The 24,883-nt window shown below is 41.9% G+C and overlaps 1 protein-coding gene across 1 annotated transcript; it reads left to right on the forward strand.

Annotated features, from left to right (window-relative positions):
• The first annotated feature begins 1,704 nt into the window (after positions 1-1,704).
• mlycd (malonyl-CoA decarboxylase) lies at positions 1,705-14,256 on the forward strand. Its single transcript, XM_070907853.1, has 5 exons — positions 1,705-2,250; positions 6,177-6,289; positions 7,500-7,656; positions 8,084-8,236; positions 13,121-14,256. The coding sequence occupies exons 1-5, from the start codon at positions 1,705-1,707 to the stop codon at positions 13,664-13,666; spliced, it is 1,515 nt and encodes a 504-aa protein (XP_070763954.1). The 3' UTR covers positions 13,667-14,256.
• Positions 14,257-24,883: the final 10,627 nt, after the last annotated feature.

A 24,883-nucleotide genomic window follows, 5' to 3' on the forward strand; every position in this document is an offset into this window, starting at 1 on the left:
TACACAAGTTACAGGTGCTCCATTCAAGAATAGAAAACAATATTTAAGTGAAAAATAAAATAAGAAAATATATACAATAACAATGTATATGTATGTATATATATGTATTGCACTGGTGAACTATTTCACAGATTATTGTAATTTTAAGTCAGTAACAGTCAGTAGTGCACAGTTCAAGTATAAATATAAATAGAGAATAAACAATGAGACAGTAGTTTCTGACAGAGGTGAAATAAGTCCAGATAAATTCATAAAAAATAAATCCAAGTCAGGCCTTGGGTTTTGGTGTCGCAGAGATGACTGGTTGGGGTCTCCAAAACATCATTGATCTGACAAAAAGGATGAGATGCAGCATCACTGCTAAATTATTAGCCTATATGGATTGGTGTGGCAGTGGTGTGGTAATAGGGGTACATATTAATATGTCAAATTTTAAAAAGCTATTCACAATCACTCAATCACTGGTTAAACTGGTGGCATTGTTGGTTTTGCCTTGCATTGTACAATGTTATTGTTTAGAAAGTAAGATGTATTGTGAACCGATGTACATGTGTGATAACAGTTAGAGAAGATTAGACACGTAAATAATGGAGTAAGAAACTGCCAGTTACTGGAGGTGCAAAGTTGTACCTAACAGGGGTAAAGCAAGCAAGTCTCAAGGACCACTTGACTCGGTGACCTTAGTTTGGCTCCTGATTAATCGCTTGACACAAGTTAATTTCACTCCAGTTATTTGGTTTGTATTATGGCAGTGTCATCACTTCCCCCCTCCATGTCTACAGTATTTGTTCTTGCTTTCTCTGCCATTTGTACAGCGAAATCTAGTCTGTTTTGTCTTGTCAGCCCATCAGCCCCACTTCATCCAAGACCCAGAGGAGGAATACTGCAGTACAGAAAGGAATATGACACATCTAATAATTAATATACAGGCTCCAGAAAGAAGTTTACAGTGGCTGTACATGATACAGAGCAAACCTTGAGCTATACACCAAAACCTCAGACTAACATTATAAACTATAGTTGCCCTTTGTATTTTAATACTTAAAATGATGTTCAATGAAACATATCACAATACAAGTGCTGTCATTTATATGCTGCCTTGCTGCTCTAACAGCTGCCATAAAAATGGATGATTTGGGGTATTAGTATGTTAATAAGAATATATTGCTTAATTGTGAAATCAGAAGACAATATTCATGACAAGCTGTTGACCAAATCTCAGAATGGATCTTTCATTAGTTCATATATACAAAACTCTTAAGAATAAATTGAATTCATTAAATACGGTAGTTGAAGATGTATATGAATACCAAGGGCTTGGACACTCCTTTCTTACACCACCCAGTTCTGTCAGGGATGCAGATAGAAATCTGCTTCCAAAAAAGTGTAAAAAGAGATTATGATTTGCGGATTGTTGAGTACATGGAAAAAGGAAAAGTGTTTGTACTGCAAGATGGGTTTGAAAAATAAGGGTCTTTCCAAATGTGTTTTCTATCTAATGAAGGGAAATTCTGTTCACCACGTATTTGATCACTCAATTAGTCACACTGCAGGGAGCTTTTATATACTTTTCTTTTTTTACTATAATAATAGACCTGCCAACTTGTTGCCATGACCGCTGTACTGTCTCTTTAAGAGACCCGGAAACGGTTCTCTCCTGTGTGGTCCTGGGTTCCAAACAGACACCCGAGCTCCCTCCCGGCGATGATATCCCACCCTGTTATCTGGGCTTTTCGCAGCAGTCTGAGGTGCTGGCGACAACGGGCTGTACTCAAAGCGGCTCTGGGAGCCTCGGACGTCAGCGTTTGGCGCTGCTTCTCGACCCCAATTCGTGGCGGTGTCACGGGCATGGAGGAGATACTGGCTAGGGTCGTTGCACCTTTACCCACATACGAGACGAGAGACAAATCTCCTCCTCCTCCCGAATCTAACAGCTTGGAGTTCATGCGCTTCTATGGCAGTCTCGACAAGGACGACAAACTCGGCTTCCTGACGAGGCTGTCTCAAGACTTCGGAGTAGACCACAACAGCGTTTCAGAGCTCGCGGTGAAGCTGTTGGACACTCAGCTACGAGACTTGGCGACCATTTTGCAAGTTGAAGACAGGCTGCGGTACAGCTTGACCCCCCGTTATAAACAGTTGCTTAATCATATAAGCAGGGTCGAGGGGGGAGTGAAGTTTCTGGTGGACCTCCGAGCCGATGTGCTTGAAGTAATCTCATCCAAAACTAGCGAGAGCCCACATATCAGGGTAAAAAAGTGTTTACATTTTCTACGGGAGCTCGCATGAGTCAAGCGGTGCCGTTCGAGTTTAGGCGATTGGCACTGTTGCCTGAATAGCCGAGCATGGATGTTCAGCAAATTGGAGACATTGTATGTGGTATATTTTAACAGCATAAGCAGCAGGCTGAGTACAGCTGCTTACACAAGTAACACGCGCACTAACTGCACCCCTTGCTTTGCCCCCATCACACGGTTCACATTTCATCGCAGCTTGAGCAGCATTTACCTTTGCCCCAGTTTATCTTCCCTACCAAACTGAAGGAACTAAATAGATATTTTTATTTTCTCATAGCTTAGGACGTTTTTGCATATCAGTTAGACAGGGCTTGTTTGGCACAACCTATTTTCTGCTCTCTTGGCTGAACAGATCAACTCAGTACTGATCAGAGCTGCCTTCCACTGTTGATGGAAAGCTCTTGTGTTGAAATAGACCCTGTAACAATGTTTAATTCCACACATAAAGAGCCAGCAACAGGTGAAAGAGCAGAATATAAATCAGGCATGTAATGAATTAATTATTTGGAGACAAAGTGAAAATAAAATTGAAAGAAAAACCAGTGGAGAAAAAAAAAAATGTTTCCATCACACAGACATGGCTCCCATGCTCTTTGTGCCATTAATGGCACAATGAAGGCAACTTCTTTTTCAGAAAATCTACCCTTTCCAGGCTCATTTAGCTCATTGTTCAGTCATTTATGTTCAGTCAAATATAATTACAGAGTAGGAGTTTCCATGCACACCTTGGAATGGGAGTGCAATATTTTTCAGATGGCACATAGTTTGTTCGAGACCCGCGCTGCTTTTTTCCCCAATCAAGTTTCTAAGCCCTGGGGATCTTTTTCCCCAAAGCACAGATGTATACAAAGTTCGAAATGTACCCTAGATCTTTTTGTATTAATACAGTCTCACTCATGCAAAGGTATAGTAAATTGACAGGCTAACTCTTTTGCTAACACACATTAAGATTGCAGCGTATGATTAAAGGTTGCATATCCAACTACTTTCTTTGCAGGTACATTACCTAAACTAAACCACTGTGTAGATAAATGTTCTACCAGTCCTTTTTTAACTACATCTATAGGAGTGCATGTATTTGAGCTACAGAAGAACAATCTAAGTATGTGATACCTAATGTTTTATTTTGGGCTGCAACTTACGATTTGCCAATTCTTTTCTTGATTGATCCATTAATTGTTGGGTCACAATTTCCTAAAGACCAAGGTCACGACATCAAATTGCTTGTCAAATTAATGTATTAATTGACTCATTGTTTCAGCTCTAATTTGATTAGTGGAATTGGAGCCTGCCTCCAGTAGAGCAAAGCAGAAACACATATGCTCCTCAGTGAGGGCAAGAGGCATTTAACCTGCAGTATTAAGTTGTCCACAAGATGAAACTGTACATATTCTGTTTTTGTTAAGCTTGACGAAGGTGACAGCACTGTTGGAGGTTTGTGTTTGTTAACCATCCGTCTGGCTCTTTATGTTGCCTGTATCGCTGTAAGTTTGAGTCAGACTGAGTTGGCGTGACGCCACATTTATAGATCGACCAGTGGCTTTACAGAGGCTTTATCAGTTTTTATGTTTTGTTTTGTTTTGCTTTGGAATAGAGCTTAATATGATTTTTAAAGACCCTGACTGCACTGTCGCCAGTGGACTTCTAGCCTCTTCTCTCCTGCTCAATATCTATTTTATTCCTGCCGAGAGGTTGCACAGATGCATTTAATCTCAATAACCGAGGCCCACAGAGACCTTTTGTAGCTTTAAAAGGTCTAAGCTACCTACAGAGTACTCACTTGTACTTGCTGCTGACCACCGTGGTCTTGGTGCGCCGCAATCTTTTCTTGTTATTGCCAGAATTGATTGAGCTAAAAATGAGAAAAGGTCATGGTGAATATGAACCTTTTAGTACAGGTATTGATAGTATGTGCATACCAGGTAGCACCGAAACATAGAGGGCAAAATGATACAATTTCTAAAATGCCTAAAGTAATGAAAGTTTGGAATTCATAAGGCAGCAATTTTGTGGTTCTTGCAAGTGTCACTTATGCAAGATTTCAATTGATTGATTGATTGTTGATGTTCCTCCTCACGCCTTCCACCTACAGCCTTTTTATTTTTGTTCACCTGTTCACAAACTGAGTAGATAGACGGATGTAAAAACAAGTCAGAGACATCCTTTTAGTTGGCTCCTTGGGAAGTATCATGAGGCTATTTTTTCCCCACAGACAGACTGCCAGGCTGACAAGTGGCACGCAGCCTATTGGAGTAAAGGTATTGGCACTCTCTGGTCTGAGTTTGACCCGTAAACACTTTGGCAGTCCGTGGTCATTTGGCCTTGGGTAGGCAGACTGTTCCTTCCGGGCACTGCGATCATCACTCTGTGTAATCATAATACAACTGCAGCTCAAGGTAGCAGAGGCCATATCGGCTCACAACATCAGCACCTCGCATCGTCGATACGGCTCCGGTGTCAAAAAGTGTTGCTTCATTTTCTTTCTGATGGAGTACAGGATTTTCTTCCTTTCCCCTTCCCCTCCATCTCTCTCCTAACCTCAGGCTCCGTCTGCTACACCCTTCCCGTTTCAAAAGACTTCATCTTCTGCTAGGTCAATAGAATACACATCTCAGGTTGGCCTCCCTTTTGTGTGGGTGAGAATTGGCTACCCAAGGCAGTGGCCGCACTCTCATGGGTTGTTGATGTGCTGCATTTATTTCTACAGAAATGCCGGGCTGGGATTATCAACCGTCGTAGATTATTTCACCTCAGGCAGCTTGTGAAGTTAGAGGAACATTAATCCACACACACACACACACGCCACCACATGAGTAGTGATGAAGTTTTGCTGAATTATTTTTTTTTTGAGGGTTACTTTTTATTTGCTCTACACTCAACATAACCTTGCAGAGTGAAACCTCTCAACCACACAGCTTTATAATGCAGGGCCTGATGTATATATGTGGGGAGGAATTTCAAATTTTTGTCAGTTTTGGTTTTGATAGTTGTTCGCAGAGGATTGCAGCCGGTGGCTTTTGTACCATAACTGTATTTGAGCTTGTTTGTATTAGCTATTATTATGACTGACAAGCCGACATTAAAGTAAGCCTGAAGTGAAGTCATCCTATGGAACGGCCAATATAAGCTGTATTTATGTGTTTGCCTGCATGCACCGTGTGCGCTTGTTTGTGTGTTTGCAAGAGATTTGCTTTAAATGAAGTCTGACCTTTTGCAGGAGGACAGACCTGCTTTGAAATGGCAAGTTGTTTATTGAAGTGCCTCCTCTATAGCCATTGCAAGCTCAAACAAATCACTACTCATAATGTGAAAACATTCAAACAGCATACAGACACCCAGGGGACCATGCAACCCACACAGCGTGTAAGATACTGGTATGGAATTGTTTATAGCCTACAGACAAACATAAGCAACTTTGCTGTCAGTCAATAAGATAAAGCGTGTGAGTTCTCTCAATAAAAGAAGGTCATGAGGTAGTAAAGACTGTGTGTTTATCCAGTTTTTTGATAGTCATATATATATCATATATATGCAATTTCTAGAGAATACTTTTATGGTGTTTCTTCTTTATAAGATATAAAAAAATGAATGAAAATTCGTCCGTAGCTACAGTAAAAGGACATGCCTTACAGTGCCCAGATAATTTTATATAATCTTTTTCTCATTCAGCGTGTGCATATAAGATTTACCTGTATACCAGTGTTTTATTTATACAATATATAGTTCCTACTATGAAAAAGTATTTCAAGATCCTGCTTTCATTTTTCTGACAGACCGGCTGCCGAGCTGGTCTCAACAAGGGAGAGAATGTGGTGAATTTTCTATTATCAGCTGTATGTGGATGTTAATTCTGAACTCTCACCTTTTTTTCTCTCCCAGGACCTGAACGGCACGCTGAAGAGCTTGCTGTCACAGTGGTTCTCCGTAGGTCTGCTCCGGCTGGAGAGAATCACCTGGCAGTCCCCCTGCGAGATCCTGCAGAAGATCAGCTTGTAAGGGCATTCATGCTCCCTCACTCTGTGTTTCTCTTCTTTCTTTCTCTTTCTTTTTTTTTTTTTTTTAACATACGAATTACACGTACAGTACAGTATGAACATTGACCATTTGCTAAATCCCTGTCCTGAACACTGATTGTCCAAACATAGCTTAGCAACAGTAACTAAGCATGAAAGGCCTGTGAAGCTTTGGATTTCTCCACATGCCAATACCGTGCATGGGGGTGTACTCTGTACGTACTCTGCATCTAAGAGTTTTTATTCAGCCTTTCCAAAACCAAAACCAAAAGAATTGTAAAGATGGATTAAACAGTGTGTTTGTCTGCTTTAACTTAAGCTGCAAACATTAGCATGTCCAGCTAGCTTACTACTGACAGTAGTAATGATAACTTCATCCATTGCTATTTCCCAGGCCAAGGAGCATTTCATTAGCTACTACATTTTGTGTGTTTACAGGTTACGTTGAAAAACAAGACCCGTTCAGGACTAGCACAATCACTGTGTAGTATTTTTCAGCTGTGTAAGAGCCGGTCCTGGATGCCACGACAGTATGCTCACGTTTGCTGCTCTGAAATCAAGGACCCAGTGTTTAAAAAAAATAATAATTTGAGTGGTAAATCTGCCCCATTATACCAGACTATATAAAGATGGACGACGCGTCTCCACTACCTCCCACTGTACAAATATGAAGCCAAAATATCCTGGATACGGCCGCTGCCACCTTGCACTGGTGACATAATTTGGAGCCAGAGTCCCGTCCACACACCCGCCCAACCCAATCACGAGCACACCACTGCCAATCATGACGTTTCACCCCGTTTTTATAGCATCAAATAACTAATTAAAAACGAACTTACACACTTGAACAAACATGAGTGTGATAAGAACTACCTAAAATGACAGAAACCATCTTTGGAGAAAATTTATTTGACGTGTACCATCTGCTAACATGGAGGGGGCGGGGGGTTATGACCTATACTGCAGCCAGCCACCAGGGGGCAATTGAGATGTTTTGGCTTCACTTTTGGGGAGCTGTCATGTCATCCATCTTCATATACAGTCTATGATCTGCCCCCATTATCTAAACTGCATATGTGCCATAAGAGAATGGGGAGCTGGGATGGCGTAGCAATGGTAACTAAGGAGGGGGCGGGGCTTCATGAAGATTAATGGAAAACTGAAAGACTAACTATCAGCCCTCTGCCAGGTATGAGGCAGTGCACCCTGTAAGGAACTGGACTGACCTGAAGCGCAGAGTGGGGCCATACCGCAGATGTTATGCCTTCACCCATGCCGCCATGCCAGGAGAACCCCTGGTTGTACTCCACGTGGCCCTCACTGAAGACATCTCTGATAACATTCAGGTTAGAAGCAATAGCTGCAGGCTGCTGTAATGATTTGTCTTACTTTACCACACCTTGGAGGATAGTTAAACATCTGGGATTTACTATTTTGTTCCCCCTCTCAGCTGACAAATGGATTATTGCTGTGTGAAAAACAATACCGAGACCTTTAAACTGCATAATCCCTCTGGGAGCAACCTCTACAGTGCTGACTTATTTTTCCTGCCTTTAACAGTGAGGAAAAGGTGGTTTTGACAACACTGCAATTTGAGAATATTCCATGGTGTGAAATAGTGCAGTTTTGCTCCAGCAGCTTTGAAACAGTTGAAAGAGACTGCTGCCTTGGCTGTAGCTATCTTGCTAAGAACACTGAGAATGGGCTTGTATCTGGATGAGTAATGCAGAATTTGTCTTTGTGACTCGACAAAAATGTGTGTTCTTCTCTTAGAGTATCGTCCGTGAGTTCGCCACTCTTGACTCCGAGGAGGATGTGAATAAGGTGAACGCAGCCGTCTTTTACTCCATCTCCTCCACCCAGGCTGGCCTGCAAGGGGTGGAGCTGGGCAACTACCTCATCAAGAGGGTGGTCCGAGAACTACAGGTGAGTGTGGGTGGGATGTAGGATGTAGTGTAGTATGTTTGTCAGCAAAAAGTTGGTCTAAGAACTATGAATGTGGAACTAGGACTGGATGTGGCAGCCAAGACACTAACTCATATTAATGTTTTGTTGGGGCATGTCCATGTGTCTTTTAAAAGTTGCATTCATCCATTTTAATTGGTTAATATTTATTGTGGGAGCTGGAGAAATTATTACGTCTAAACATTTTGAAGAATGAGAATTACAGTATTTTATGTTTACTTTGGTTCACTTTTTTACAACAGAGTTTCAAAACTCTTAACACAAAGAGCCAAACCGACTTCCTAAATTGTTTCCCTTGAACACAAAATGCTGTGCTTACATATAATGTGCAGAACACCAAATCACATGTTCTCCAAACAGACACCTCAAATTAGTAAATGGTTGTTATTGGTTTAATGTTGCATGCTTTTCATCATTACAGTATTATTGGAGTTTTCTGTATTTTAAATGACTTTTGAATTAAGTTCAACTTTATTTATCGAGCCCAAAATCACAAATTGGTCTATTGTGGCAACAATAACAGAAAAATCATACACTCACGGGCATAAGTTTGCCTTGTAATAATGTATGATTTACCGAATGGTGAAGTCAGGCTCATAGTCTTATAATAAATCAAATTAAAGTCATTTTTACTCATCATTTCAAATTCTCACTTCTCATTTTTCCTTCATTGTTATTTATATAACCTCTGAGGAAATTACCATTTTATTTTAAAATGGAACAGTGATTACAGTTCAGTGGTGAACATGATAATATTGTGATGTGACAAAATGCTATAGCATTTTGTGTTAATAGTTTCGCTAATTAATACACTGTGAAATTCGAGCCAAAGCCATCGTAGAATACTGTAATAGAAGAATTATCTGAATTGATTTTATTTGCATTCTTGAAAGACTTGACTTGGGTAAAGCTGAGGTATGGCAGAAGGTCACAGAAGAGGCAATGTTATGTAAACATCAGTTATTTAAATACAATAACCATAAGGTACCCACACTTATCAGTGAAGCTTTTAAACCCTCCTGTCCCATCACAGTCAGATAGTAACAGCTTATCATGACGGTTCACTTGACTGATGCACAGATACAGCGGCTCCTTCTTGCAGAGCTCCTCCTCTATGGTGTTGTAGCAGAAAGCGCTGTTCATCTCCTCCCCAGTAACAACACGTTTCACTCTGTATGACTCTGTATGCTGAATTTGATTAAAAGACTGGATGGTAGCCTTCAGGTGTGGCCCAGCTGGGGACAAAGATAGCAGTGACGGGCAAGATTTTTGTTTGATTGCTTTTTAAATCTTTTTATTTCAGTCTTAGTGCTGCATCATAAATCTCCCACTAGTTCATACACACATGAATGCACACCCACATAAACAGAGCAGTTGTCACTAGACAGGCAGTAATGAAATCTCATCCATCCCTCTCAATAAGCGCAGAGGAGCCCTTCATGTCGGGCCACTCCAGCTAGCACTTGTTAAATGATTGGAACATTGAATGGAACATCAAAAGCCACTCTACCCAACAGATGGGAAACAGCTCTTTATAGTGTATCCTCATAAAAATCAGGTTTCAGAGCTTTAAGCTGCTTCCACTTTAGTTATTCATACAATGGGACTGTTTTGATTGCTGCAAGCCTCTCACTTATTGGCATTTTTATTAATGGCAACACGGTTCAGTACGTACAGCGGATATGGTTTTGTGTTTTCTGCTTTGGCATTAATGCTGTTTGTGTCGCAGTTTGGAAAGTAGGTTATATTGCGCTGTGTTGTGAAAGCCTTACAGATGGGGAGTGTTGTCTTCATCAAGAGGTCTACTAGCTTTGCAGCATCTTGTCCTGTCATCCTTGTTGTCTTTCTAATGCAAAAATAATGATCTAAAAAAAGATGTGTGCTACTTTTTAGCTTCTCTATACCACCCTACAAAAGCAGCACAGAGCACTAACAACAAATCAGTGATGGTGGAGAAAAAAAGGAATTTGAGTTTTCAGGCAGGTCAACTGTGTAACTTATTTTACCCAAATAAGTGATTGCCATATAAGCTACGTAATACCTAAAAAATGCAGATACAATACTCGTCAGGGAATGCAAGGTAAAAATGCTGTTCTGGTTTTATGTTCTCTCATTTTTCGTGTCAATTTTTAAAAATTAAAATAAACTTATTTCATAGGGACTACATGTATATCTTTGTTATATAGCTGTGTCTGTGTATCTACTATTCTTATTTTTTTTTTTAAATATTGAAAACAATAAATGAATCTACCATGTAATACATTAAAATATATTATTTCAAGGTATCTCAACCTCACCATATCGTCTGAGACAAGAGTCAAAGCCTGAGTTGGCTGCTTCTCTGCTAAGCTAGGTACGTTAGCTTTAGCATTAGTTTAGCTTGGGGGGGGGGGGGTTCACCATTAGTACAGAATGTAGCTACTGCCTTATTTAACGGCTAGTTATGTTCAATAACAAAATATATTTCGATTTATTAAGATGGTGCTTCATCAAAATTGATATTATTCAATTACAGTTAACGGTTCGGGAAAAATCAATAAGTAAGTATAGTTATAGCTCAGGTTAGTGGTAGCTAGCTCACTAGCTAGCTTTTACTTGATATAGCTCTCTTGTTTTAGTTGTATGGTTGGCTGTCTGTGTTAGAGAGCAAGTGCAACTACAGCGTCTAGAGCAGATTACCAGGCCAGAGCCGGATTATACATGCTTTTCTTGAACAGAAGTTGTACATTTATGTGGCATAAGAATTGTTTATATTGCAAAACGGGTGTCAAAAAGTCAGATTCCGGTCTTGTGTCAATTTTGGTACTGTTTGGAAATTGAACTCTTCTGTGCGACTTTCATACCTTTTTCTGGAGGCATTTATCCAAAGCACCCCATGAGTGCAATTATTTTTTACGACCCTAGTGGGAATCAAACCCCTGACCCTGGCACAGTTGTATTCTGCAGAGGCCCTGGCTTTCTGACAGGGCTTTACCTTACGCAAAGGTGAAGAGAGGAGCAGCGCAGCCACAGAGGGTCCACTATGATGATGGATAGATGATAGAGTGGAAAAGAAAAGGTCACGGTGGTGATTTAAGGTGAAGGGAGGAGGTCTTGCTTGTCTTTGGCGATTGGACCCTGGAGCACAGTTCTGGCACTGCTCCTTCTTTTTCTCTGTATCCTTTCCTCCCTGTTCCTTTTTTCCTTTTTTTAACCATTCCTACTGCCTCTGTCATCCTTTTCTTTGTTAACCCTGTCCACTCTCAACATAGGGACCACCCGGTAGTTTCCCGGTAGAGGTTGGAGTGAAGAAGCCAAGATCATGATACAGTAGGGTGAGAAGTAACACAAGGCGAGAGCCAGCGGGACATGGAAAGTGAGAAGGCTGGATTTTGAAGGGAGGGTGAAATCAAGGAGGAAGGAAGGAAAACAATGTCGCAGAGCGAGGCAGACAGACAACAGCGTGTCCCTCCAGGGGTTGTCTGACACTTCCACTTTCATCTGCAGCCTTTCACTCCTCTCCCTGCCACATCGCTCTGTCACTTATCAACCCAGACGCCGCAGCGCGAAGATTGGCGGAGAGGAGGGGGAGGAATTCTGTGAGAGGAGAGGGTAGTGGGGTGGAAGAGAACTCATGAGATGGGTGGATGGGTGTCTGGTGTGTGTGTGTGTGTGGCCCAGACATAGACAGAGACATGGGGGAGAGGCGAGTGAGAGAAGAGGACGGGTATTAAAGGTGAGAGTGCGAGGGACTGAGGAGGAGGAGGAGGACAGAATAAGAGGGAGGGAAGGAGAGAAGAGATCATCCATCTCCATCAGCGGAGCAGGATCGTGAAGCAATGGAGTTGGTTTGTAATGCTGCGCAGCAGCCTGAGCCCAAACAAGAAAATTTTGTTTTGTGTTTTGATGCTGAGGTTGAGTGTTTATCTCCCTTATTCCCGCTGTTGCGAAGCTGGTACCCTTTGCATTCAGGTGGGGATCAAATCTCTGCTGCCTCTCATCTGTTGTCTTTACGCCTTTACTTTGTTTCTTCCTCCCTATCTCTGCGTGCATGTAAATGATTGTGCAACTTTTTGTGTTTCAAAATACGGGATTAACACAAACTTTTTTTAACCCTTAAATGCATGGATGTTTTTCCAAACATGTCTGCATACCTTATGCCTTTAGAGACCTGCTCCGTATTGAACTTGAAGAAATTAAAATAACATTATTTCTAAACCCTCCAAAAACATGTTTTTGCCATTTATTTACTTTGGATAATTTTATAGATGCCAAAAATAAATTTTCTGAACATTTCAGTGTAGCTTTTTATATGTTATGTTTATGCATATTATGCTCCGTTACACATACTGCTCAGTGACTGGCACTCACCAAAAAAATTAGTCAGCACAGGAAGCTCAACACTGACACTGAACGCCCTAATCCTCAATTTTGCTGTCAAGCTCATGACCTCTGAGCTAGCATTGTCATATTCATGCTCCACCTCTACTTCTGAATTGTCTGACAGATCACTTCACATAAAAATATAATCCTCACCTTCAGTTGCTTCAGACACATCTTCTTTCTCAGACTTGTCATGAAAAACCATAAGCAAGCTTTTTCATCCTGATGCCAGCATCAATTAATAGTATCAGTGACACAAATTGAGGCCAAACCGGAAAACACATTACCTGCTGTTATCTGCTAACTGCACACTGTGGAAAGACAAAGAGTTTCAACAGTTTTCTGATGCCAGAAATAGTTTGAGGAATAGGAGGGAGTTGAGGGCTAATGAATTAGACAGGGTGTAAAATGGTCCCGGGTCTCTAAAGACCTGAGGTATTGCGTTAGGTTAACTCTACCTCCCTCTCTCCTCATGTCTTCCAGAGCGAGTTCACTCACATGAGCCAGTTCTCCAGCCTGTCTCCGATCCCAGGCTTCTCCTCCTGGCTCCAAGGCCTGCTCAGCCAGTACAGGAAGGAAGGCCGGGGTTCCGACCTCCTCTCTGAGCAGGAGTGGACGGAGGTGGAGCAGGCCACTGACTCGGCCCCAGGGGCCCCGGCCATTGAGGCCCTCCGCAAGCTGATCGGCACCAGCGAGTGGATGCAGTCTGAGCGGCTGTCCCGCGTCCTAGAGCCCGTCCTGATGCGTCTCTGCGCCTGGTACCTCTATGGGGAGAAGCGGCGAGGCTACGCTCTCAACCCGGTGGCCAACTTCCACCTGCAAAACGGCGCCACCATGTGGCGGCTCAACTGGCACGCAGACACCAGCCCTAGGGGTGTGGCGAACTCCTGCGGCATCATGGTGAACTATCGTTACTTCCTGAACGAGACGTCTACAAACAGCGCTCTTTACCTGCAGAATAAGGTCATCCCGGCATCGGAGCAGGTGCTGGGACTGGTGTCCCAATTTCAGAAGAACAGCAAACTGTGAGAAAGAGAAGAGACAAGGACACACCCACAAATACATGTGTGCTCAGTTGCATTGCACGTGATATCATTAATATATTGACTGGCAAGCTTTATTTTGTTTAATTTGTTTTTAATATTTGACATGCTTCATCAAATATCCAAAAAGGAAAAACAGCTTCAGAAGCTCCACTGAAGGGATGTCAGCTGATGTTATTTTTGAGTTTAAATTAGAACATTTCTCACATGACGTGTCTCATCCCATCTTCTCTATGTAGTGCATAGGTTCGGCTTTTTGCCTCATTGGGTTTCTGGTTGAAGCTGTTTGATATTGTGTAAGTGCTTCCCAGGCTGAGAGACCGTAGCTAATGAAGCACGAGGCATCTATCAGTGCTTTACCATGTTCCTGGATAACAGTGTGTGTAATGGTGAAGCAGGAGCAATGAGGGAGTGCAGCTGCTGGAATAAATTGGCTGAACTGTCTCACTGCCAACATGTTGAAGAATGGGAGAGTATTGGATTTTGTTTTGTTTTGTTCTTTGGGTCGGGTTTATATGCACCTGCTGTCACACTGCTTATTCCCGCTAAATCTCAATACACAAAGGCATGAAATCACGGAGTTGAAATATTATTTCATATTAAATAACTCCAAACAAAACTGGGATTTTTTTTCTGCCGTGTATCATGACTACTCGTATTTTACAGTTGACTGTGCTCACTCTGATCCACTGGGCTGGACCCCTCCTGGTACCTCCATTCAGGGGATTCTTTTTTTGGGGGGGGGGAATTTTTCCTTCTCACACACACACCTCTCCAGAGAGCCATCTCTGATGTACTAACTGCTCTGTACAGGTGCCAAGCAGGGCTCATATCAGCCCACACCCCTATTGTTGTGAAATAATATATCACAGCAAGTTGACTGTGAAATTACATTTTATCTCTCCAAGGAGCCAAACTTTCTTTTCTTTTTTTTCACATTCTCTCTCTCTCTCTCTCTCTCTCTCTGTCCTAGAAACTAATGGAGTGAGAAATAAAGTTAAAGTAAATGGCTAGGTTGATGGTGTTCAGTTGTGAAGGGGGGTGGGGGGGGGGCATAAAGAGGACAGTTGTTTAAAGGATGTCCTTGACAGACAGTGTGAACGTCTCCGGAGACAAGAAGAGACCCACACCTCTCTGTGCACAGATGTGCGTGGGAACACGGAAAAGAGCGGCACTGTCGCGCTATCCCACAAATGGATGACGACGCACACTGTGGTATATGGGTTGCCATGGAAACAACAAAGACATATTTCCACACCTGCTGCTGACAGCTAGGGCTTGTTCTGAGTCCCCTTTGCCCAGGAATGGCTGATGGTTGTGACCACGGAGCGGTTTTGGTTAAACGTCCAGCAGATTTTTGATTATGAACTTTTTTTTAAAAATACATTATGTAGTCCAGTGAAAAAGTAATGACTCTTTTTAAGTAGTCAGTCAGGTATTTCCAGCTAAATGAAATGCTACAAACCTCTTTAGTGGAGGCTTAAGTGGACGAGTCAATCCCTGCTGCACACCCATCAAATTGTATTAAAGGCACTAACTGGAAAGCGGTAATCAAGTCCACTTTTCATCTGTTAAATGGTGCTAATATGGAAATGGCTGTTCAAATTAATGGAATCTAAACATGTAATTGCTTGAAATGCCATTGTAACAAAAGTAATGTGTGATTCTACTAAACATCTGTGATCAAATGGCAGTGAAATTGGAGAGCCATGTTTGAGCTTTTTGTAGACAAATCTAGCAGCAAGTATTCTGATCACTCACAATTTCCCACATCGGTGTAGTGTGTACCAGTCTTCATTTGTATCTAATCAGATTGCAGTTTTGTCACATTTCCAGCCCAGCACATGTTGATAATGGATTCACAGCCAAGTTCAATATTGTGCTGCTCCGTTGCCTGACACGTCTCAGAGCCAATACTTTACAAAAAGCAGCAGAAGACCTGATTAAAATTGATTAGAAACTGTCTGCTGTGGAAATTCATGCCTCATCTAAAAATAATTCAGTAATTCAGACAATCCTTCTTATTTTATTTTTTTAAAAGATGGGGAGTGCATGTGTGCGTGCCGGTGGTGGATTTCATTTCTTGTCCCTCGTTCGGAGGAAATTGCCTTACAAATTAAGCTAATCCATTTTTTACAGTTCACAGTGGCCAGAGAAGTCAGAGAGTGATGATAGAGAGGTGGCCGAGACGTTTTCATGTTCTAATTCATTATGATAAGGTCTGAGATATAAAAGCCTTTTGTTTTCATCCGTACAGCGGCTTTAAAGGGACAACCATTTAAATAAGTGACTTCCTCCCTGATAAACCCTCATATGTTGTATTTTATAATATATTAGAATGTTGTCTATAAACCAAAAAAAGTGACCGCAAAACACACGGGCGTCCCACAACCACTTAAACAATTGAAATACTGGCATGACTTTTGATAGGAAATGGTTTCAGTAGATTCATGTCACATTTAGCTATTAATCAAAGAGCTCCAAGAATTTGGCCAAACACTGTTAATGTCTGTCTCCCAAACGAAATGCTTCAATTTAATTTAATTTCTCTTGATTAAATTAAATGGTATAGAGTATCAACATTGGCACAGAACACAGACAAACCCATTCCAACTCAGTCCAACATTTCTTGTGATCACTGTGCCACTGAGGAAAACATGGAGCGAACAAACATGCCAAGTCAGTTTCAATCCACTAGTGGCGTCCTCAAAGGCAGACGTGGCAGAGAAAACGTCATGTAGGAGAGCAAAATGTGAAAATATAATTCATTTTTGAGATGAAAACATGATGGAAAAACTCTCACTCAACCATGTCAGCTGTGTTTCCTTGGTACCATCAAATTGTTGTCTCAGCCAAAATACAGTGACCTCTGACCTTTGCCAAGTACTGAGGACTAGCTTAATTGTTGCTTTTTAATACACTAGAATCTACTGAGCCTCAGCCAAGCTTAAAGACCCTGAAAATTTGGTTTTAAATATTATGTATTGTATTATGTATATGTAACGATCAAAGTTAAAGTTCAGAAAGAAACATCCTTTAGTATTATTTATTCTAGGGCCCAATGTAGGACCCACAGTACCTCATAGTAAGATGCTTATTAAAAACATTTATTTCAGAGCCTTTAACTAGCTACGTTACAACCTACTTTTCCATAAAGTAAAGTCAGTAAAGTGTATCTGGTGTGGTGTGAAAATGAAAGTCAATAAACTTCCTTATATATTTTTTTAGGGCATCAGCTCAGGTTGTCCTCTGGAATTTTATAAGGTGTGGCATTTTATTGTAACACTTACTCCTGACATTTGAGGGGAATCAATGCATCCCGCTTTTTTGACTTGAGTCATTTTTGTACGATGAGGACTTTTGCACACGTTCTAAATGTCATTGTGTGGTCTATCCACAGCAATATTTGCAGGTAAGTGATGATGTGAGGAAAGAGGGATTTTCAGTTAAAACTGAGAGGGAGAGTAAGAAAAAAAAAAAACTTCCTAAAAGGCTGGCTTTACCTGCAGGCCATTGACTTTCATGTGTGTGTGTGTGTGTGTCTGTGCGTGTGTGTGTTAGGGGAGGGCTCATCCAAGTGTGTTAATCCATTCTTCCTGGTTGCTGTCGCCGGCCCTCCTTCATGCTTCTCACCTCATATCATCACCATTCTCCTCCTTCTCCACCCCCCCGGTAACCCGGCCCTGCACCCACAGCTCATCCAATCCCTTGGTCTGCCTTCAAAGGGCTTCACGGTTTCACAAGCAATCGGGGCACACACATGCCCGCACATGTTCCACACGTGCACAGCCGCACGCACTCGCAGAGAAACACGCTGCCTGAATCTGCCCATATTTTGCTAGATGTAACCTTTAGAGGGCAGCAGAGTTTCAGTGAATTGTTAGGCACATGGTTCGAACAATGCTTCTCTGACGTGTTGGCTGGACAAACACCCTCTTTCCCTTTGCTTTTCTAGTTTACCACAACCCCTCTCTCTTCTTCCATACCTTCTTTTCCCTCCTTCCTCTCCCTTTGGATCCGTGCTGTTATTTCTCTCAGCTCACCCCACCCACCCCCCTCCGTCCCAGTTGCAGAGTGAGTTGGAGATTGACAGAGCTGCTATATCTGGTTATAGGCTGTAATTAAAACTAATTTGGCTTGCTGATGCCCCCCCATCCATTGAAGTTATTCAGTCTTATCAGATTGGGTTTATTGAATGACAACGAGGTAAACAGGCAGAGGTAGCAGTGACATAACCCCAGGGTGACAGCGACTCTAGGCCTGATACAGTCACCAGACAGAGTGAAATGAGAGTGTGAAAACTCTCTCTTCCTGTCTCTCTCACACACACACACATACACACACTTTCTCCATCCAATCCCCCAGTTGTGTCCTTCGATCACAGAGACGGAAAAAGTTGAACAGAAGTTAAACACATTCCATAAAGAGCACCGGTATGCACATATTCGTACAACAAACACATGCACAGCAGGCTCTGTTAGTTCATTGATCAGGTAAACATCCAGAGGCCCAGAGGTGATGATCACTCACCAGTTGCTCTTCATTTGTCCTTTCCTCTCTTCATATCTGGACCACCTGGAAGTATCTGGAAACACCTTTCTGTCCCTCTTGCTGCTAATATAAAGCGCTTCCTGCTGTGCATGAGTCAAATTTGACCAAACTTTTGACAGTTGGGAAACGAACCAGATGTTTAGAAATGTAGCAAAACAGATGTTCTGACACACATTGTTTGTACCTGCTCTAGTTCATCCTTCAAAGTTGAAATAGTGACAAAACAAAATCTGTATTCCTCTGAGTAGAAAACATTTTCTTGAGGAGACAAAGATGGTTCTTGTAATTCACTGGTCAGTTTGTCATTGTGCAGAAATGTTGTCAAACTTCATTGCCATTATAGTTGAACGATATCCCACAATGTGACCAAAGCACCAGCTACTTCATGTGGATACTGTACACAAAGCACATTAATGGGTTACTCCAGAGATTTTGTATCACACTGCAATATACAGAAGGTGGGGGACTCACAAGAGACAGATCAAACACTAAGACTAAGACACTAAGAGTCTCTACAACCATGTTGGTGGCTCTATGAGTCTGTATTGAGCACTGTGGTGTTTTGAGCAAAAACATGCTAACGTGCTGACAATGCCAGTGCATGCTGATGTTTAGCAGGTATAATGTTCACCATCTTATTTTCGTGGTTAGCATGCTAATGTTTGATAATTAGGACTCAACACAAAGTACTGAGGCTGATGGGACAAACTAAAACTTTGACCAGGTGACGGTCAAATTTTTATGACAATCCATCTAATAGTTGTTGAGACACTTCCCCCAAAATCACAAACGTCAACCTGCCGGCGGCCCTAGAGGAAAAGTCGAGGGATCACCAAAGCCATTAGGATTCATCCTTTGGAACCATGAATGCCTGCACAAACTTTAATGGCAATGAATTCAATATTTTTCAGTCTGGATCAAACCGGTGGACTGACTGACTGACTGACTGACTGGCTGACACTGCCATCCCTGGAGCCAACCCACTAGAATGGCTGAAAAACAGTGGTCAAAACAATGCTGCAGAGGCAGCTATATTGTGGCTTTCAGTCCCCAGTATGGGTCAAGCACTAAAACCGTTAGATCCTACACTTCCCATGTTGCAACTAAATGACCTCCCCTGCCTTGTTTCTTCAAACTCTGTGCCCCAGTTTGTAACACAGGCTTTCTGTTCTATATATGTCGTAATCAAGCCCAAGCTGATAAGATTTTCTCCGATTTGACAAAGCTCCTCCACAGCCACAGAAGACATTATGCATCTGATTTCACATTATAAGCACCCCCCCCCCCAAGACCTTTATATGTAAAACCAGCGGAGTTCTCCTTTAAATGGTTTGAAGAAATGTCTTGAAAGCCAAAAAAGATCTGAATGTTTTTTCTCTTATTCATATTTGAACGAGAATATTTTAGGATCGTTTATGAAGTCATGCTACTAATTAATATTTCATTAACAGCTCACAGGTGTGTCATTCATACTCCACCTGAAGTCGAAACCTCCTAATAGCACTAGAGACAAGCATTTTTAATGAATTCCAGCTCGTTTCTTTAAAGGATTTATCTGATGAAATATATAACACAAGCAGTGAGAGAGAGACTTTTCTTATTACTTTCCCTCTCTTCCACAGACAAACTGAGTAATGAGTCAACGGCTTTTCCTGTCAACACGGTTTGTCTTTTACAGTCACTGCGTGCATCCCGGCGACCCATTAAGGCTATAGACCTCCTCCATACTTTCAATCCCGCCCATGCATCCGCAGAGTTATCTTCAAAAATCGGTTTACCCTCCCTCAGATCAGCTTGCACGGCACTCTCTCCTTCTCCTTCTCCCTCTGTCTTGACTCTGTGTCTCCCTCCCTTCATCCAGAGCTGCATATTGAAAGGATACGCGGTCTCACTTCATGAAGCTGTGAGTCTCATTTAAATAGATGCCGCAGCTGGGCTGACACGCAAGCCTCGTCTCATGAATCCGTGCTCCTCTTGCAACAGGAGAGTGGGGAGAGCGGAAGCCGACAACGGTGTGACAAATTGCGTTTTCTTATTTTTCATTCCTCTGATTTATTCCTTCCCTCTGCTGCACTGCTGCCCATCAACACCACCCACACCCCTCAGCCACTCCCCCATCCTGTTTCCCATCTCGTTCTATCCTTTGGAGCGGAAGGCCTATAGCAGTGGTAATGAGGGAGGTTAATTGGCCTTGCTGTGTCTTTAGGAGGTTGGACAGTGACGATGGCAGTGGTAGGATAAGGGGTGACAATTTTCTCAGTTATCTCTTGATGCCCATCTGCTTACCCTCTGCTGTTTCCACTTAATCTGAAATCTTCCCCCACTGAGAGTCCTTTTTATTTAGGCAGCGTGCAGATAAAAGAGAGACTTTCCGCGTGGTAACTTTCATACAGATACTGACACCTTTCACGCTATTCAATTACTCAGGGGTCACACTCTGATACTGCGCGCCACCAGAAAGTTGGGTTGATTTCCATTTCCAGGGAATGATAACACAAGTTGGACAAAAATAAGGTGAATTGTTCACAGTGTTGGATTGTCTGTCTCAAGCAATTTCCAAGGCTCTGCAAGTGGATTTCCATAGTGAAATAAATGAATGAAAATCATCGAGTATATTTACATGCACAAGACATCCCTTCTTAATGGGCTTCTAATGTAAGAGATGGGGGATAAAATCCACAGGGATTGTTCTGTGCAAAAATGTATTCCAGAGTTTAGCTGAGGCTAATATGAAGCTTTACCAAATCATGTCAGTATCTTCTACCAAATTCCCTCTTTGTGTTCCTGCCTCTCCACTACAGCTCAGCATAGAACCTCTGCCAAGGGAAACACAAATGAGCGAATTTTGTACTAAATAGACTGTAGTTTTGGAAGATACCCACTTGACTTAACTCAGACTGCTGAAGCCTCAAATTACCTTCTGATAAACTTTGAACAGAACGAGGGCTGTGCATTTTGGAGACTGTCCTCCAAAGAAAAATGCCAGCATCGGTCATTTCAGCCAATGAAAAAGTGAAAAAGACCTCTAGCGGCTGTAGTAATTATGACTTTTGTTCACTGGGAGTAAAAGAAGAAGTAGTGTGATGTTGTTATAGAACCACAAAGTCCTCAACAAAATGTTGGACTTGAACAGGAAGACCTCTGTTTGTATACTGTTTCCTACTGACAGTTAACATTGGTTTCTTTCAACCACGACAGCAGTCATTCCCTAACCTTAACTGAGCGTTTATTGCTGATGAACCTTGATGAAATAATTTTAACCCAAACCACAAAAAAAGTCATTTCTGTGCCTAACCTATTTTGTGTGTATTTTTGATGGTAATTTGTAACCGTTTCAGAAAGCTTTGACAAATGATGTCGTCCAGTGGCATGAGTTCAGATAACGCTTGTGTATGTGTTGTAACGATTGGTACACAGAGAAAAGGACCCAATAGCTCGACTCAGGCAGGGTAAAAGTAAAAACAGGCAGTCAAACAATGCAGATAATCCAGGAGGGAATAGGCAAAAACAAAGTCAAAATCCCAACAGGAGTTCAAAAACCAGGTAGTCAAAAACATAGAACACTAGGAAAATTGCTGGACCACTTGCACAAAAGACAAAGACGAACTGGCACGGAAGGAGGGGAGAACACAGGTTAAATACTCACACAGGTGATTGACTAATGAGGACCAGGTGAAACTAATCAGGGTGGGGCAGGTAATCACAAAGGCGGGAAACACACAAGGGCAGGAAGTGAAGTGTCTGAAACGAGAGGAGGGTAAGTACTACAAAATAAAACAGGAAATGTGCAACACAAAACAAAACATGAACAAAATAAAACAAGACAGACTAACAAACAGGACGAGACATTACATACGTCATTCTGGAAGGCATCAGCAAGGAACTTATTTGTTGTTTTATTTATTATTATCATGTTTTGTTTTGAGGACTTGATGGTATTTTGCCCATCATTTACATTGGAAGGCATCTCTCAATGGCCAGTATGACCAGTAAGGAAGATTACAGCAAGCAAAAACTGTTTCAATAGGCAGATGAGTATTGTTCCAAGATGGACTTGAAATTATGTGAACCTATCCTTTCAGCTGTTTATATACCATGGCAACATATAACCAGGATTCTCCAAAAACTCAATCATAACCTGTGTATGCATGAAAACATTGGTTGGCTTGAAGATTGGAAGTCAGCCTGAAAGCTATGCACTGGAAAATGGCCTACAATAATCTTAAAAACACACACTTTGTAGTTACAGCAGTGGGAAAACCACCAGTGGGGTCCTTTAAGTGAAATGGTGGCACTTATTAGATTGCACACATAATGGCCTTCACACAGCAGGCATCAACACAAAGACTGGAAGAAACGCATACATAATTAATAGCAATTTCAAAAAGTGTTTGTGAAAGGCACCTTGTTCAGAACATTTTTCATTAGCCCTGGGTAGCTGTAATACTGTGCAAATATACTGCTCCAAAAGATCCTGCACGGCACATGGCTTGTTGGCTGTGCAGTTACAAAATCCCTGTGTTTAATCTGCAGGTCATGTGTTATGTGTGATCATTTTATCTTTAAATGTGTTCCCCATTAACAGGATTTCTTTGAGAACAATAGGAAGTGTAGATCTTGGACGTGTGAAACTCAATCGAAGGGATGGAGATGATTTAAATACACTCTTTTGAAAAAGTAATGTGGATAATTAGGTTGAAAGACAAACTCAACAGAAGCTAAATGGCCATTGAAGCAATTTTGTAATAACTGTATTTTTGTGTTATTCCACAGAGCACATAACTCAGTGTCTGTAGACGGGGGTTGTGAGGTCAACGCAATACCATTATTCCTCATCTGTCTCTTCCTTTCCCTTTCTCTCCACTCACCCTCACTTTCATCAGCACAAACACCTCCGTCCTCTCTATTTCCACTCCATCTCAGCCACGCCCTTCTTTCCCCTGGTCCCTTCATCCGTCTCGATGCTGCGGTCAGTTAGGCCTCTCCAGGTGACCGATGAGCAGAGCTATTGATCACTATAAAGTCAGCCTTTTACACTTAATGAAATCCCTGTTCGCTCGCTCCACACATGCAAAGTGTCTGGAGGAACTCCACCAACACACCCACACACACACATATGGAAGTCGAGTGTTGGTGGGAACTTGATTAAATCAATACAAGTAGAGAGAGATGGAGGAGCAGGCAGATGGATGGATTCAGCCGAGCATATTCATGTGTTGCACTGCTGCTTATTCACCATCAAGCATCTGTTACTTTTTCATCTTGACTCTCTGGCTCTGTCTCTCTCTGCCTCTCTGCATGTTTCTGTACACGCCGTTTATGAATTATACGAAGGAGCCTTTGATTCGTCGTGAGGAGTTCAGGTGCATCTTGACAGACTGGCACTGTGTCAAGATTAATTTACAGAGTACGAACCCTGATCACAAGCCCTTCTCAAAGTGCTTCATGAACTAACAAGGAGAATAAAAAAAAGTAAATGCACACAGAAAGGACATCTAAAATCACTGGAGGTCAGGGCAAACTGTGCGGCACACAAGCTTGAGTGTCAGCTCGTAAAAACCCTGGTTGCTCTAAAGAAACACGACAGTGCGTGTTTGTGAGAGAGACACATGCACACACAAATTTACCTTACTGGAATGAACAATAACACAATAAAAATGTGTGCAGGAAGGGCACAATGAAAGTTTTCCCCTAGTTCCCCCAAGCCAAGTTGAACACTGTTAAAACTATTGCACAGATTGTATGGATATTGCAGCATGGAACAAAAAAAGTCTTTAATTTAAACTGGTGTGTCCACAAACCAATTTTTATGTTTGGAGGAAGTCTTCCACCCAGCTCTCTCACCCCACTTGCTAAATGCTTTGCATCATATTGTAGTTGGTCAGCATTGAGTGTTTTTTTGGCTATTTGCAAAGATATGGGCTGATCAAATCTCAAGTCCAATGTGTGGAAAAAGGAAATTGAAAAACACATTGCTACAAAAAAAACAACAACTTTTATAATCATAAAAAAAAAAAACATGTTACCGTTGATTTTTTCATGAAACCACTCTTGCTCAAGTGGGATCTGCTGAAGAGCCCATCTTCCTCCACAGCCACTCCACCTGTAGCCAGCATCCGTCCACTTGCATGTTAATTGGCAGCGTAGAGACAAATCTAAATTTCAAATTGAAGGAAAATGTTGGCACTAATTATGTGGACATCGAGTCTGTGCTGGTGGAGGAGTTTTAGGAGGCGAGAGCAGAGGGCTTTAGCTTCCATCCAGCAGCTGTCCCCATGGTGAGTGCTAATATGGAACTCAGGTAGCGAAGAGCAGCAGCAACTTGTTTGGCCAGGAAGAGGAGGAACTGAAGCCTCATACTTGATGAAACTACACAGTATGTGCCAACAATCATCAGCGAGTGGCGGCGCACAGTGAGTAATAATATTACACATGTGGGGTGGGGTGGGGGGACCCATGGCCCATTTCAAGCACTAATTATCTCTTGACAACATGAAGGTGGAAAGTGCACACCATGTGTAATTTTCAGGTCTGAATTGTAACCTAAGCCTAAGATGGCTAAAACCCAAATCACTTAATGCTGCATTAAGAGGCACTTCAACTAATAGAGACTATGCCAACCATGAATCCAACCAAGACGGGAGCAGATCCT

This window comes from Enoplosus armatus, chromosome 6 (assembly GCF_043641665.1).
Source record: "Enoplosus armatus isolate fEnoArm2 chromosome 6, fEnoArm2.hap1, whole genome shotgun sequence".
NCBI lineage: Eukaryota > Metazoa > Chordata > Actinopteri > Centrarchiformes > Enoplosidae > Enoplosus > Enoplosus armatus.